Source organism: Eurytemora carolleeae, unplaced genomic scaffold, assembly GCF_000591075.1.
Source record: "Eurytemora carolleeae unplaced genomic scaffold, Eaff_2.0 scaffold788, whole genome shotgun sequence".
In the NCBI taxonomy this organism is placed as follows: domain Eukaryota; kingdom Metazoa; phylum Arthropoda; class Copepoda; order Calanoida; family Temoridae; genus Eurytemora; species Eurytemora carolleeae.
Window position 1 is genome coordinate 1 of NW_019396678.1, and position 16,667 is coordinate 16,667.

Genomic DNA, 16,667 nt, shown 5'->3' on the forward strand with positions numbered 1-16,667 from the left:
CTTAAGATCAGTGAAATCTAAAGAATATATTCTAGGAAGAAAGTATATCTCAAACCTGTACTGGATGAACAATAAGTTTAGTTCAGGTAAGTGCATTGAAGATTCCCGGGGTTTTTCTTTAAATTGTGACTTAAATTACATTGGAATCATTTGACGCTTAGCATCAGTAAATAATATTAAACCCAGAAAAATTACTAAACCTGTTGCAAGATAAGCTCATTATCTTGAACCACAGCAGGCCGGTCAGCAGGCTCTTCAGGAAGTGCTATAGCTTCGTTGGGTAGAGCTATTGCTCCGTCGAAAAGGGCTCCAGCTCCGTCAGATATGAATGTAGCTCTGCTGGGAACTTCTTCAGCAGAGGAGGGATCGTTTCTGTTAGTCGCAGCTTCAGTTGACCTTAATAAAGCGGTCTTTTAAATTTTGATCAACAAATAAAAAATCTCCAATTAAATTCTAAAAACAATGATTAAATCAGTATATTATAGGCATTAAGCAACTATGTTTTAGTGGTCATGATTGATAAATAAAAACAAACCTGTAATTGCTGTTCTCCGAAAGAGAAGGCTTCGCCAAGAACTGCTGTTCCCCCGAATCAAAAACCGGTTCCTTAAATTTGACATGTCGTCTTCCTTCAACATCGCGACAGTCCTCCATTTTGTTTATATTAATATCATTAGACGTTCCAGATTTAGGTTGTTNAAAACCGGTTCCTTAAACTTGACATGTCGTCTTCCTTCAACATCGCGACAGTCCTCCATTTTGTTTATATTAATATCATTAGACGTTCCAGATTTCGGTTGTTTCAGAGACGGTTTCCTTACTGTTTGAGAGTTAACTTCTTGCAGAAACCCAGGGGCAGAACTATTTCCTGGGTTAAGAGTAGACATGACGGGGTTAAGTGCTGCGAACTGACCATTCATTGATTGATTTGGCAGGTTTCTATTAAACTGGTTTTCTTGCAGGTTTCCTGCTACCTGATTACCAGCTTCCTGATACTGGAGGTTTCCCAACTGGCTTTGTAGTGATGCGAACTGATGGCTTTGAAAATTTCCAGGAAACTTGTTGGGTAGAGACCCAGGAAACTGGTTGGGCAGATATCCAGGAAACTGTGGGTGTGTATTGCCAGGAAAATTTGCCTGCAAATTTCCAGAAACTTGTGTCCTATCTGTAAAAAATTGAGCATACGGATTTCCAGAATACTGATTCTGAAAGTTCCCAGGAAACTGGTTCAGTAGATTTCCAGAAAATTGATTTGGTAAGCTTCCAGGAAACTGATTTGATAGGTTTCCGGGCAACTGAAAAGGCGAATTTCCCAAGAACGGATTCTGGAGATTACTAGGAAACTGGCTCTGGAAGCCCCAAGGAAGGTTTCCAAGTAGCTGATTCTGTTGGTTTCCAAGGAGCTGATTCTGTTGGTTTCCAAGGAGCTGATTCTGTTGGTTTCCAAGGAGCTGATTCTGTTGGTTTCCAAGGAGCTGATTCTGTTGGTTTCCCAAAACCTGGGCTTGATCCAGCACAAGAATCTGATTCATCAGTGCAGGGTTGTTAAGAAGAGCAGGGTTCGTCTGCAGAATCTGATTGAGGAGAAGGTTAGGAAATCCAGCAGGCTGACCATAACCCGGAGCAGTTGGGGTCGAGATTGAACCCTGAGGAGAAAAGTTTGTAAAGAGACATTTTAGTTTAAATAAATAATAATTGCCATACAATAGAATACCTGAGGTTGAAGAATGGAGGGCGTAGAACCCGATAAACTAACGCAAAAAGATACAATTTTAAAAATTTTAAATACAGTGAAAACCAGAAAACTCTAAAATAAGAAGACGACCTTTAGAATCAAGTTATAACTTTTAAAAGTTCAATGAACATGTATGTAGGAAGAACAAGGATTTTAAACTGTATCTGCCTAGTGGTAAGATTAGTGACGGATGTCTGAGAAGCTGAACCATGACATGGAGTAGGGTCTGAGGAAGGATCGGAGAGAAATTCAGCAGAAGATCCTGAGTTCTCCGATTCCTGCAAATTAAAACCCATTAAATATTGAGCTCAGTTCTTTAACCGTGCAACAGCGGTTGCAATATTGTACAATTTTGAAGGGGGGGGGGGGACCAAAAATGTTTGCAAATATGCAGAAGATCTTTTCCAGGAAGAAAACTCGCACACAGAAACAAGTCCAGACACAACGATTGGAAGATCATTCACAAAAGATAATTTTTGTTCGATATTACCTGCGGCAATTGCGCATTTTCTGCCTGTGCATCAGCAGCTGATTTTTGAGATTTCTTTTTCTTCTTCCGATCAGCTTTAACAGGTTTTTCCCCATCCTCGCCACCGTCAGGCTGTTTCTTCTCATTAGAAACAATATTTAAGGAGAGGTTTTTATCCTAAAAATGTATTCCCCCCACCAAATTTGTTTGCTTTGCTCTCAATCTATTTTTTTTAGGTAGGATACCATCAACATTTAAATAATAGTTGGGGATAAAATCAAAAATTGTATTTCTCTCTGAATTAATGAATGTTTTGACAGAATTCACTGCTTACCATTTTTGCAGAAACCGAATTTGCTTCTGAAGGAACTTCATTTAAAAAAACGAAAAACAAATACCTCGACAGAGTTCTGGTTTTGATCAGGATGGTTTGAATTATTCTCTAGGTTCTTCAGAATACGCTCCTGGGTGCTCTCAGCTCTGGATTAAAAGAATTGGAATGAGATTTGAAATTAAATATGGTTTGATCTAGACTGAATAAGATCTAGAATTAGATTAGAACTAGAATTAGATTAGAACTAGATTTAGATAAGAACTAGAATTAGATAAGAACTAAAATTAGATAAGAACTAGAATTAGATAAAAACTAGAATAAGATAAGAACTAGAATTAGATAAGAACTAGAATTAGATAAGAACTAGAATTAGATAAGAACCAGAATTATATAAGAACTAGAATTAAATTAGAACTAGGATTAGATTAGAACCAGAATTATATTAGAACTAGAATTTGATAAGAATTAGAATTAGATAATAACTAGAATTAGATAATAACTAGAATTAGATAAGAACTAGAATTAGATAAAAACCAGAATTAGATAAGAACTAGAATTAGATAATAACTAGAATTAGATAATAACTAGAATTAGATAAGACCTAGATCTAGTTAAGAACTAGAATTAGATAATAACTAGAATTAGATAATAACTAGAATTAGATAAGAACTAGAATTAGATAATAACTAAAATTAGATAAGAACTAGAATTAGATAAGAACTAGAATTAGAACTAGATCTAGATACGAACTTGAATTAGATAAGAACTAGAATTAGATAAGAACTAGAATTAGATAAAAACTAGAATTAGATAAAAACTAGAATTAGATAATAAACTAGAATTAGAAAAGAACTAGATTTAATTTTAACTAGGATTAGATTAGAACTAGAATTAAATTAGAACTAGGATTAGATTAGAAACCAGAATTATATTAGAACTAGAATAGAACTAGAATTAGATTAGAACTAGAATTATATAAGAACTAGAATTAGATAGGCACTAGAATTAGATTAGATATAGGATTATAGATTAGATTAAATTAAAGATTATAAATATAGAAATATAATTGTATTCGGAAAAACTAGAAGTAGAGCTAGTTAAGAGGAAAACTGGAATTGATAAGATTAGAGTAAAACTAGAATTATGTTAACTCAAATTAGAAGATTAGAAAGTGGAAGACGATTTAAGAGAATGGTTCTTCCGTGCAAGATTTGTCTAAAAGTCGTCTTACTTAAACTTCTCATAGTAAATCATCTGAAAGGGGGAGGGGGCGAAGTACATGTATCCACCCAAATCCCCTTTAAATAAAAACCGCAAAACTGTGTGTCAAGTCTCTTGTACATATTTGTCTGCACTACAAACTTGAAAAAACCCGAGATGATTAAAATATATATTTAGAGGTTTATTTATCTACCTTTTCCTGAGTATCTGCTCCTGTAGCACTCTCAGCTTCTCCTGGTTGAACCTACAGAGCTCCAGGTGTCCGGAGAAGTAAGGAAGTGTTCGAAACTAGTTTTTTAAACAAACTTTTTCATTTAAAATTCAAAATAATTTTATTATCGTTGATATCTGGTAGTTTTAATTTACTACTGAACAGTAATCCACAAAATGCTTAATCAAGTAATTAACAGATCTGCTTAAAAACTATCTACGACAGGTGATTAATTATAATCAAAACTTTAAAATAAATATTTGAATTGTTAAGTTTTCCTGTTTATTGCAGCCATGGCACTTGTACATTCCATTCCGTAAACTAAATACATGACAGAATTAACTACAGACCAACACTTTTCTGCACTGCTATATAAATTACAAAATAATTAGACTATCTATTCATTACTTAGAAAACTTCTCTAACATGTTATTTATTAGACAAGAATTTTATCAAAAGATTTTTATGAGAAAAGGTTTTACCTGCGCTCATCTGTAAAATGTAAATCTTACCTGCGCCCATCTGTAAATTGTAAATCTTACCTGCGCCATCTGTAAGCTGTAAATCTTACCTGCGCCCATCTGTAAATTGTAAATCTTACCTGCGCCCATCTGTAAATTATACATCTTACCTGCGCCCATCTGTAAAATGTAAATCTTACCTGCGCCCATCTGTAAAATGTAAATCTTACCTGCGCCCATCTGTAAGCTGTAAATCTTACCTGCGCCCATCTGTAAAATGTAAATCTTACCTGCGCCCATCTGTAAAATGTAAATCTTACCTGCGCACATCTGTAAAATGTAAATCTTACCTGCGCACATCTGTAAAATGTAAATCTTACCTGCGCACATCTGTAAATTGTAAATCTTACCTGCGCCCATCCGCAGTATCTGCATCTTCACTGCTCTCTGAAGAGATTCTTATCTCCCTAGGAACTTCTTCAGGTTTTTCCTGAACCAAGAAATATTTCCGAACTCATTCCTTCAAGAATCTTGAAGGAATTTGTAGGATTTAAAAAATTATTCTTTTATAAAACAATGACAGACGTCCTAAAGATGTTCATTTCCTAACTAGGTTGAAAACCCAGCATTGCAAGGAAACCTACTCAAGTCGATCTTTTAAGCCAAGCTAAGAACTTTCAGAATGAAAGCTCTTAACATGGTTGCTGAATAATTACTGAAGTAAACAATGTGTATAAAGGAAAAGTGTATACTGTGTGGTGACCGCCAACCTGTATAGTGTATATAATGTAAGTTTGTATGTGTGTTTATATCCTTGTAGTACGGAGGGAGGGGGGAAGGGAGTAGTGCGATATTGAACAATACCTTAAACTTGTTACTATGTGGTTATGAAAATTTTAAGGAGGTGACCAAATTAAAATGTAAAGTATTGCAAAAGAATATAAAATATAATTTTTTAATGATTCAAATGTAATTTATTTATATATTCCCAAATATTTGTAAACAATATCTTCCATTACATTTAGTACATTTAAAAATTTAATGTTTTATCTTTAATCATATGCAATAATTTTTATTTTAGAATAGTCGCGAATTTATCCTAGTGTAGCGTCTTTATAGTGTAGCGTTTTTATAGGGTAGCGTTTTTATGTGGTAGTGTTTTTATAGGGTAGCGTTTTTGTAGGGTAGCGTTTTTATAGATACACCGGAAAGACCAATGAGATAAGAAAGTGTTGTCTGAAAACTCTGAGCAGGATCTGTGAAAAATGGATAACTTCTTCATCAGTATTCTTGACATTTCTAATGTAACCATCAATTAATTCACTATGTATTTGTGTACATCATTTATAGTACTAAACTTCATCCAATTTTATAAAGCCTGGTTTATACGTGTTCTCATTCTCTGAGGATATTTAAAAACAAAACTCAAACATTTTGTTTTGAAGAAAATATAGTACATTATTTAAGTTTAGATAGGAGGGATGAGATTACTTGAAAGCTACACTCCTTTACTTTTCTCTATTCACACATACCAAGAGGCGGACAGCTAGTGCCTAAAACCTTAAAATTGGGACTGTCTTGGGCTTTGGGGTCTCTTTAGAGATTAAGAATTAAGTCTTTTGAACAGTCTCAACGTCCCAAAGTCCTGGGACTGTCCTGGCTTTTGAGTCTCGCAGGTTGAGAAATAACCTCAATGGTGTTGGGACTCTGGATCTTTAAGACAGTCCCAACGTTCCGGGCTTTTGGACAGTCCTAAAGTTCTGAGACTGTCCCAGGCTTTTGGGTCTCTGAGATTGAGAAATATACCCCATGGTGTTGGGTCTTTGGGACAGTCCCAACATCCCAGGCTTTTAGGACAGTCCCAAAGTTGTCTTTGAGACAGTCCCGAATTTCCAGGACTGTTGTGGGTTTCTATGACAGTCCCACAGTCCTGGAACTGTTAGGCTTTTGGGTCTCTTGAGATTGAGAAATAACCCCCATTGTGTTGGGACTCTGTGTCTTTTGAACAGTCCCAATGTCCTGGGACTCTCCCGGTATTCTGGGACTGTCCAGGGCTTCTGGGATAATTCCAAAGTGTTGGGACTGTCCCAAGCTTTCGGGTCTCTTGAGATTGAGCAATAAACCCCATGGTGTTAGGACTCCAGGTCTCTGGGACAGTTGTAATGCCCAAGGACTGTCCTGGGCTTCTGGGACATTCCCAGTTCCCACAGTCCCAGGCTTTAGACTATCTCAGATTAAGAAATAAACCCCATTGTGTTGGGACTCTGGGTATTAGGGATAGTTCCAATTTCCAGGACTGTCCCGGACTTCTGGGAAAATCCCACAGTCCCAGGTTTTTGGCTCTCTGAGATTAAGAAATAAACTCCATGGTGTTAAGACTCTGGGTCTTTGGGACAGTCCCAAAGTCCTGGGACTGTCCCATGCTTTAAAGTATCTGAGATTGAGAAAGAAACCCCATGGTTTTACAGTCCCATGTCTCAGTGCTGATACAAGTAAATTAGGATGAGTATAAAAGGAGAAACAAGTAAATAAGGATAAGCATGAGATGAGAAACAAGTAAATTAGGATGAGAATAAGAGGAGAAACAAGTAAATAAGGATAAAAAAATTCGTGGATTTTCAAAATTTTCAAAAATTTAGTAAAGATCGAATTTTAATGGAGACAAATATTTAAAATTTTGATCATTCATAAACCTTCCCTGTGGTCACGTGATGTCCCACAAAAAATTTGGGCCCAATCGGTTCAGCCGTTTTGACGTTTATTGGATACAAACAGACAAACAAACATCAAAACAAACAAACAGACAGACAAGCCATATTTATATATAGATGGCATTTAGTCTTTTACTACTCTTCATTGGGATGGGTTTGTTTGATAAAGCTTTTTAGAAAACTCATTATAAAGTAAAAATCAATGTTATCGAAAAAATATGAATGAATTTTTTGTCAATTGAAACATCAACCAACCTAAGATTTTTTTTGAAAATATTCATGCAAATTTACTGAAATGAGTCAAAAAACAAGCGGGGGAAAGTGTATTTCCAGGCTAGAAATCCGTACAATTTGAAAAAGTCCGTACAATCCGTACAATTTTAAGGGTAAAAAAATAAAAACCATACAATCCGTGCATTTTGGCAACCCTGTATATTATATAGATTCACATAATTCACATTACATATATATATCCTACCTCCTCTAGCTCCAAAAAGATCTGTTGATCCTTGAGTATGCTCCCAGTGAGACAATCCACTGCCGACTCAGCTCTCATCTTGTCCTTGAACTTGATGATGGCAATCTTGGTTCTCTTCTTCACGTCGGGGTTGTTGTACAACTTCAAATCACTAAACATAATTCGATATTATGTTGAAATACATGATTAAGAACGTAGAATGTTTACAAATCCTTTCCTGGGAGGAAGGCATATTTAAAATAAAGCTCTTCGCACAATAAATATATGTTTGCTATAGCTGGCCAAACGGCTGAAGAAAATTGGCTGAAATTTTTTCAAATACCCCGGGGTTGACAGGCTAAATTTTTTAAAAAAAAATTTGAAATCCGACAGGCAACACCGGTCACTTCAGCTATAATCATAATTTAAGACCAAGCGCAGGCAAACGGTGGGAGTGACTATTAGTAACCGGGGCAACGCTGGGCACTTCAGCTAGTTGTATAGTAAGCTTTAAAATATCTTTCTGAAAGGGACTAACGACATAGTTAAAAGAAAATTTAGAAAGGTTTGTACGAGGGCGTATAAAGGGGGGGGGGCAAGGAGGCAGCACCCCCCCCCCATGACTCAGAGCTATCACACATATAAATGAACGAAGAGATTTATTAAATAGATTACAATTTTACTTTTTTTTGCACAACAGAAACTTTTACAAGTCATAATTATTTTCTGGACCTTTTACTTTTTCTTAAACTCGTAGAATTTAAGTTAAAGTTGAGTTTATCATTTTCAAAAATGTCTTTTACTATCTCTAGTTTATACTAACATAATATAATAAAATATCGATTTTTTAGAAACATGTTTTTTTCTGCTAGTTTTGTTTGAAGGAGAGATAAAGTAGTTCTTGCAAGGTAATTGTACTGCATATGTAGCTTTAAAGTATCTTATACTTTAACTGATATCCAAGAAGCCAAATATTTTGAATTTACTAAAAAAAATTTGCCCCCCCCTAGATTTATTTCTGTTCACGCCCTTGGGTTTGTATGCTCAAGAATAAATTATTAATTTTAAAATTATATTTTTTTCAACTATGGTTTCACTATGGTTTTACTATAAAGTCATTTGCGGATTTCTGAGCTATCGAAACAATGGTAGAAATTGTCAGAATTAGACACTTTACACACTTTACACACTTTAGAATAAGGGCAATTCTTCCTCCTAGTTGTTACTGCTGTGAGTCGGGCGTACCGCTCTAAAAAATTGTTGAAAAGTATTTTGTATGTTATGAGCAAAGAACTATATACAGGAACGCCCAACTCAGATATACGCATATTGTGTACTGTACTCTGTGGGAGGAATGTAAACAAACCAAGTGCCCCTTCAGAAGTTGAAGGGAAAGGACTAAAGCTCTGATGTGATATTACAGTACAACAAAAAACAAGTTAATATATCAAGTTAGAGCGAATACTTTTGATTTTTGGCTTCCTGGTGATTATGAAAAATAATAGCAATATATTTTTATTCCACCCCTTAGGCTCTTTTCCATAAAAAAATGATGCGTTGCCCCTGAATTTTTTGTTTTGATCTCCTCCCACCGCAGGCGCAGTACACAGATTTGACGCATGAGATATGGCGGTTCCTGGTCTATATATTTCTTGGGTATAAGGAACTTATTTTCTCTCTTTTAAGGGATCATGGATGTAATTCCATTTAAAGCGATGCATTCCCGATTTACAAGGGAACCCTTTACACCGTTAACTGAGGAAGAAAACCGTTTTTCTCACTGGAATTTTTTTAAAATTCTGGCTGTTTTCTTCGTTGTCACTAATGCATCAATACTCAAGAATCCACAGTAAGAAATTATCAATTTTTAGGAATTATCATTTGAATCCTTTTCATTCTGTATACCTGATATATGGTTTAAACTGTACTAAATGGTTCGCTACGTCCTCTTTCGAAGCCAGATTTGAAATATTTGCGATGTGCAGATTCATTCTGATGATTTAAATCTGAACAAGAGTAAAAGGTATATTTTGATATTAGGCAACACAATCTATTTTAGATTATCAGCGCGGGATGGACCACCTTCTAAAAATAATGTTTAATAAAAAACAGAAACTAAAACTAATAAAACAAAAGGGGAAAAATTCTAACAATAATGACTAGCAGAACTGAATACCAGATATGACTAGCAGAACTGAATACCAGATATGAATAGCAAAAATGAATACCACATGGTAAAAATATAACAAAATACTAGCAAAAATGACTTGTGAAACAGGGACTTGCCCAAATAATGCATATGATATGATTTATATTGAACTTTAACAAGTTAAAAGTATCAGAGTTCTGGAAGGTCTTAAAATTGAATATATACAGTCAAACAATATGTTCTGTGGCAAATATATGATTCTTTCACGTTTTCTCCAACTATCATAAGTATCTACTGAAGGAGAAAATTCACATTGTTATTATGGAAAATTTGTTTAAATGTGAATAATAAATAAGAAATTGGATTAAATTACTGCTTTTAGTTTAATTTTAGCGCGCAATTATGCCCCCCCCCCTGAGATATTGGTTAAATCCGCGACATTAGGGGGTAGGGTGAGGTCACAAAAAAAGCGCAAATATTGGTTAAATCCGCCCCTGTAGAAGACATATGCAATTTGAATATTCAATGTTCACATATCACGTCAAACCGAAGTCTCTTCAATTGAATTTTCGCCGTGCATGTTTGAACTTGATCCATGGGTACCCATGACTTGATCGGAGTAACGGAAGCGTACAAGGAGGGGAGGAAGGCCAACCACATCAATCTCTAGTCCGAACCACATTCTCATCATTTTCTCGTCCGAACCACATCGAAATCCTTGTCCTTTCAATATTATTTTTTTTAAGCGTCCGATCCTTGAAAATAAATACAGTTTTTAAAAATATGGCGACGTTAGGGCATACAACATGTCTAGAATAAAGTTTTCCAAGGATTTTGAGATGTTGGAATCTTCAAATCCACGAGAATGATGACAAACATTATTTAGGTTAAAAATTGAATCTCTTCTGCCTCCAAAATGGATAACTTTCACAAATAAAAATTTATACCAAAGAATTCGTGTGAACATGGTCTTTAATCTTTCCATTTCAACCCAAACAAAATAATCATGGATTTCTGATTTATTTACAAATAAGGTAGATTTGTTGTCCCCACATAAGAGATCACTACTGCCTGCCGCATGCTTATAATTATAGAAAAAATAATGTTCAATTTATATTATTCAAATCATTTGCTACAATTAATTGGTCAGAACCCTATGAATTCAAACAGTATTTAATCATATAAAAATTGTAAGTCATATCTCTAACCCAAATTCAGCTTGAATATTACAAAAAGTTGTTTACATCGAACTGAGAATGTTTTGCGGTATTTTCCGCAAAAGAAAGGGCTCTTAAACTCCTTAAACGCTTTTTTGTAGAACATCGTTTATGGAGCATTTTCATTTTAACAGAAATCTAAAATTTAATTAGGAAAATTTGATATTTCAACTATGCCCTAACGTCGCCATATTTTTTAAAAATGTATTTATTTTCAAGGATCGGACACTTTTGGGTCTGTCCTAGTATACGATTTACCCCCCCCAGCCCCCCCCCCCTCCTATCAATTTTGTACATGACCATTTATTTTTCAGCAAATTTATTATTATTTCTTTTTTTGTTATTTATAGGGTTAGGTTAGGTTAAGGAAAGGCCGAGCGCTGCGGCCACACTTTCTGGGCCGAGCGCTGCGACTAGGATGGGCTAGGGGGCCGAGCGCTGCGGCCACGGGTTAGGTTAANATTCATTAATATGTTCTCCAGCCCGTTTTTATTACATTCCATTTTAAAATCCATTCTTCAATCCTATCTTTAATCCATTCCTCAATCCACTCTTTAATCCATTCTTCAATCCATTCTTTAATCCATTTTTGAAACAATTCATTTATATGTTCTCCAGCCCGTTTTTATTACATTCCATTTTAAAATCCATTCTTCAATCCTATCTTTAATCCATTCCTCAATCCACTCTTTAATCCATTCTTCAATCCATTCTTTAATCCATTTTTCAATCCATTCTAAAATCCATTCTTCAATCCAATCTTTAATCCATTCCTCAATCCACTTATCGCCCCCTCCTTCTATTCAATTCTCCTTGAAATTTCCTATACATTGCAATTATTTTTACGTATTGAGAACTTAATGTGTATGAAAATTCTTTGAAATGTCCTATCTATGATTTTTTTTCAATGAAATGTCATATATATTTATGATTTTGTTATCTATTAAATATTCTTCTATTAACTCTCTGTTTAAGAAATGTCCATTTATCAAATGACTTTCTATAAAAATATCCCAACACCATTTAAACCATAAAAGTTATTACATAAAACTTTAAATTTCCATTTAAATTTTTTAGAAAGTACAATGAGAACCAGAAACCTGTGGAATGGGATTTTTAAGCTTAAATTTCATTACTGTCGTCTTCTTATTCCACAGTTTTCTATGCTTTATACTGTACTGATCTTCATTGCATAATTTTATTTTAAAAATAGATTTTGTCCCTTTTTTCTCCTTTTTTATTTCTTTCTTTCAATTTTCTTTCAATTTTTTAATTTTTCTTTTTTGTCTTAAATAATGTGGGATGTGTCCCCTTTTTTGGTGAAAAATTGGGCACCGCACCCCATATCGACGGTCCTGGCGGGCATGGATACAATTTCAAGTAAAACAACCAGTATTCCTTGATTGATAATTCATGAATAAATGATAAAATTAACAATTTATTAAGAATACGTCATACGAGAACCAGCAATACCTACTATATAGGTCTTAGTCAATATTAGGACATTGTACAATACTATATATACGATGTATAGTATTTTGATCTGTGAGTAAGGCAACTTAGGCTAAAAATTGTATGTTATTGTTAATTAGAGTTCCATTTTACTGGGAAAAAATCATATTGGAAATGGAATGATCCGTAAATTGGAATTCCGGGAAAATTCTGGATGAAATAGAAACCGGAATTTTTCCGGTTTACGTGACTTAACCCGGAATTTTTTGTTCAGCCCTTACTTTTACAGTTTATCAGGACTATTTCACTATAGGTAAATTTGACCCCCCCCCCCCTTTAATCTGTGTGGAAAATCATGAGTATTTTGTTCAACCCTTGAACAAACAAGAAACTATCAAAACACCCATATTTACTGATCAATCCAGATCAATGCAAAGAATAAATTAAGAAAACTATTTCAAATATTTCTATAGATTGGCTAAACCTGCTTGAAAATGGGAGGAAACCAATTGAGAAATAGGAAAGGTGGACTCAAGACAAGGAAGAAAGGGGTAAAAGACCTTCAAATTGAATTGAAAAAAAATTAAAGTAAAGCTTTTTAATTTTTGTTTTAAATAAGTTAAATTTTTGCTATGTAGGTAAACAATCAATTTTCTTTTACTATTTCTAATGCAGAAATACCTAAGTCACTCTTTAAAGAAACTACAATTGAAAATAATCAGTTTTAACGGAAAAGATTATGGATTAAAAATTCAGGTTGAAGTGTTGCACCTAGAGAAGACTCCAAACCTGGATAATCTGATTCTAGGGAAATACAAAACTTTTGAAGAAATACCAAGAGAGGTAAAACTTAAGTATTTGCAAAGCTGGAAACTTTTGAATTCACGAGTTAACCTCATTCTCTCCTCGGGAGAGATTAACAAATCTCCTGACCAATAATTCATTGATGTATTTTAATTAATACCAAAAATTATCTTTTTAATTTTAAAATTTAACAAATATAATTCATTAACCGGCAAATATTTTTGATTAACAACATTTGGTCAGCATATTTATCAATACAAAATCGTTTACTAAAATTGTGGTATACTAAAGAGGCTAACATATATTTCAATAAAGTATACCGGTCCTGAAATGGCTACAGTGGTTACAGAGAGGTCGGCATATTTATTAATGAGTTAAAAGGTACTGAAATTGTATGTATCACCATCTCAGTGGCTGACGTACGGTACGTATTGATATTGATATGTATATTGAAATTGATGTATTGATACATATACTCACCACTTTTATGTTAGATAACATTTTTGGACCACATATTTTCCCCTAGATATCACTTACTCGTGAAGAGCATGATCTTCTCTTGGAGAACGAGTTGAGGAGGAACCCCTACAAGTACACGGTCAAACAGGTATTTACAGTATTATGAAAATTCACCAAAGAAAAGAAAACAAATCTTTTAAAAATGTAAAATTTGAATTTTTGATCTTTTCTTTAGTTCATTCTTCGGCAAAAGACATATTCTTTAATTAATTCTAATCAATCATTTAAATGAATTCAAGTTTTAATAAATTCAGTAATCCATTCCTAAATTAATCATGCAATTCTTTTTAAATCCTCATATAACTAAACTTTAGAATTTTTTTCTTCTAATCGTTTTTACAATTAGTTTTTTACAATAAGTTTATAATCTTCTTCATCTCTCCTTTAATTCACGAATGAAAACTTTTATCTTTACGTCAATCCATATTGAATTCATTTTTCCATTCATTAATCCATTCTTGAAACAATTCATTAATATGTTCTCCAGCCCGTTTTTATTACATTCCATTTTAAAATCCATTCTTCAATCCTATCTTTAATCCATTCCTCAATCCACTCTTTAATCCATTCTTCAATCCATTCTTTAATCCATTTTTCAATCCATTCTAAAATCCATTCTTCAATCCAATCTTTAATCCATTCCTCAATCCACTATTCAATCCATTCTAAAATCCATTCTTCAATCTATTCTTCAATCCATTCTTCAATCCATTCTTCAATCCATTCTTCAATCCAATCTTCAATCCATTCTTCAATCCATTCCTCAATCCATTCCTCAGTCCATTCTTTAATCCATTCTTTAATCCAATCTGCAATCCATTCTTTAATGAAATCCTCAATCAAATTTTCAATTTTCAATCCTCTTTCTAATTTAAACTTTTATTTTTAAATTTTAATTTCAGGTTTCAACCCTTGAGCTGATCCTGGTATCCGTCCTAGTTCTACTCCCGTCCTTGTTTTACTCCGCTATCCTGCTCAACCTACCAGAGAGTAAATGGGTTTATTCATCAACCTGGAGAACGGACTAATTATTGTATAAAGAATCTGCCCTACCTATAATTGTCCTATGGCGTACCCCACACGCCCAGCCTATGCCCCGCCTTGAAGAATAATTACGACTAATTAATAAATCTATTCATTGAATATATTTTCTTGTCTCTAGATCTGAAATATATTCTGAGATAAATTACGCCGAGCAAAACATTGAATAGACCTCGTTCCGGGTACTCAGGGTGCATCATTAGTATTCCATATTATTCCCTGTGAGAACCTGGCCAGGACTAAAAAGGAGGCAGGATATTTGTTTGATCTTGTTCCATATATGTTGGGAGGAAGTTTGGCATGTCAGCTCATCTCTCCATGTATTACAGTTAGTATAAAAACTCATGCAAAACCAAGAACTCTGCTCCCTTGTCTCATTAGCATACATGTGAACAATGTTTTTTTAACTTCCAGAAATTTAAAATAAATACTTTTATTCCACATTTCTTAAAATGATTCAGGATATTTTCATTTCACAGATTGAGGTCGTATTGTATCTTTGTTTAAATGGACTTTAGACGTAATTTCTAGTGACTCATAATTTGCCTGCCCAATTCACAACGGTACCCTGTAAACATTTATCTTAGGAATGCAACTATGAGGAAGATATTGTCTTTTTTTCAATTTGGAAAAGTCTAAAATTTTGACAGTTTTCTTCTTTGTCTCTCCATCAAAAATTCTCAAGTCACTGGTAAAAAGAAGCCACAATCCATCAATTTTTAAATAAAACCAATATTTCTTCATCAATTTTCCTCGGACGAAGGTTTATGTACCGTTGTAAATCTGGCATTCATATCTTTACATGGATTCCATGGATGATGGAGGGTCACTTGAAATATCGTCGAAAGGTCGATAGGCTAAAACTTGTGGCTGGGATAGTGCATAAGCACTTCAACTGAACTCATATCCACAGAATAATCTTTTATATTAAATGATTTGATTTAATTCCATGTTTAATTCCTGAGATAAACGAGAAATAAGTGATTAAAAAAGACTGTGTCTGACGAATAGAATTAAATGACCTGTGGCCGAATTTAAAGAATTGTATCAAGTGTTTCAAGATTTAAGCCGGCGCTTAATTTAAACCGGATTTTGGCGGATTTAAACCGCGGCTCAAATTCTTTAAATTTAATCTCAGGGGAGACAGGAACCGACTGAGCGTGTTATGAACAGATTTAAAAGTTGTGACCTGTCTAGATTAAGTTATAGTATATTAAACCAGCCCTGGACGGAGATGTTGTACTTTAGGAAGATCATGAACAAATATTACCAACATCAAACAATGACATATATCCGTCCTGACTCGGAATTTAATGAATTGGAGAGAGGTCGTTGAACTGCCCACGGCAGGTCAAAATTATGAATTACCGATTCAAAGATATAATTCATGAGGATTTGAACCGGCGGTAGGTTATTCAGCGACCTCTCAAATTCATGGAATTCGGTTCCTGTCCTATATTGCATGCATTGATTGAAGTATTTTATTTTGGTAATTTTATGTGTTATTGTCGTGAGTCATGTCGTATTTAATAATGAATTGTTTGTGAGATAATAAATACTTGAAAGCTTGCTTTCCTTCCATGGTACATTATTCAATAGTTAATCAATAAAATGGGCTGGCCGGGCCAAAATATAACGCTAATAAAACCAAAATAAAACCAAAGAAAATTATAAGCATTTTTGACTAAAAATATAATCATTTTCTACAATAATACAATTGTGCTTTTGTGTTTAAGTGTGCAACGTGTAAGTGCATGTAAATGTGCAAAGTGTGTGTGTGTGTGTAAATGTACAAAGTGTGTGTAAATGTGCAAAGTGTGTGTAAATGTGCAAAGTGTGAGTAATCAAGCATCGATCAAGATCATTTTTGCCTAGATTCTTCCTCC

The 16,667-nt window shown here is 34.1% G+C and overlaps 2 protein-coding genes across 5 annotated transcripts; one reads left to right on the forward strand and one right to left on the reverse strand.

Moving 5' to 3' along the window:
• Window positions 1-181: 181 nt before the first annotated feature.
• LOC111707278 (uncharacterized) lies at window positions 182-9,856 on the reverse strand. 4 transcript variants are annotated; one of them, XM_023480355.1, is made up of 12 exons: window positions 9,505-9,856; window positions 7,621-7,771; window positions 4,842-4,921; window positions 4,249-4,291; window positions 3,953-4,047; window positions 2,603-2,684; window positions 2,226-2,381; window positions 1,904-2,013; window positions 1,715-1,751; window positions 725-1,646; window positions 536-620; window positions 182-396 (listed from the first exon to the last, which is right to left on the reverse strand). In XM_023480355.1, the coding sequence occupies exons 1-12, from the start codon at window positions 9,588-9,590 to the stop codon at window positions 195-197; spliced, it is 2,049 nt and encodes a 682-aa protein (XP_023336123.1). In that variant the 5' UTR covers window positions 9,591-9,856; the 3' UTR covers window positions 182-194. The 4 variants fall into 4 exon arrangements, with proteins under 4 accessions (XP_023336123.1, XP_023336124.1, XP_023336125.1 ...); XM_023480356.1 differs by having other exon boundaries at window positions 536-606; window positions 711-1,646; XM_023480357.1 differs by having other exon boundaries at window positions 2,226-2,345; window positions 9,505-9,855.
• Window positions 9,857-12,863: 3,007 nt separating this feature from the next.
• On the forward strand, window positions 12,864-15,224 carry LOC111707279 (uncharacterized). Its single transcript, XM_023480359.1, has 4 exons — window positions 12,864-12,968; window positions 13,174-13,260; window positions 13,748-13,828; window positions 14,643-15,224. The coding sequence occupies exons 1-4, from the start codon at window positions 12,912-12,914 to the stop codon at window positions 14,766-14,768; spliced, it is 351 nt and encodes a 116-aa protein (XP_023336127.1). The 5' UTR covers window positions 12,864-12,911; the 3' UTR covers window positions 14,769-15,224.
• The last annotated feature ends 1,443 nt before the right edge of the window (window positions 15,225-16,667 follow it).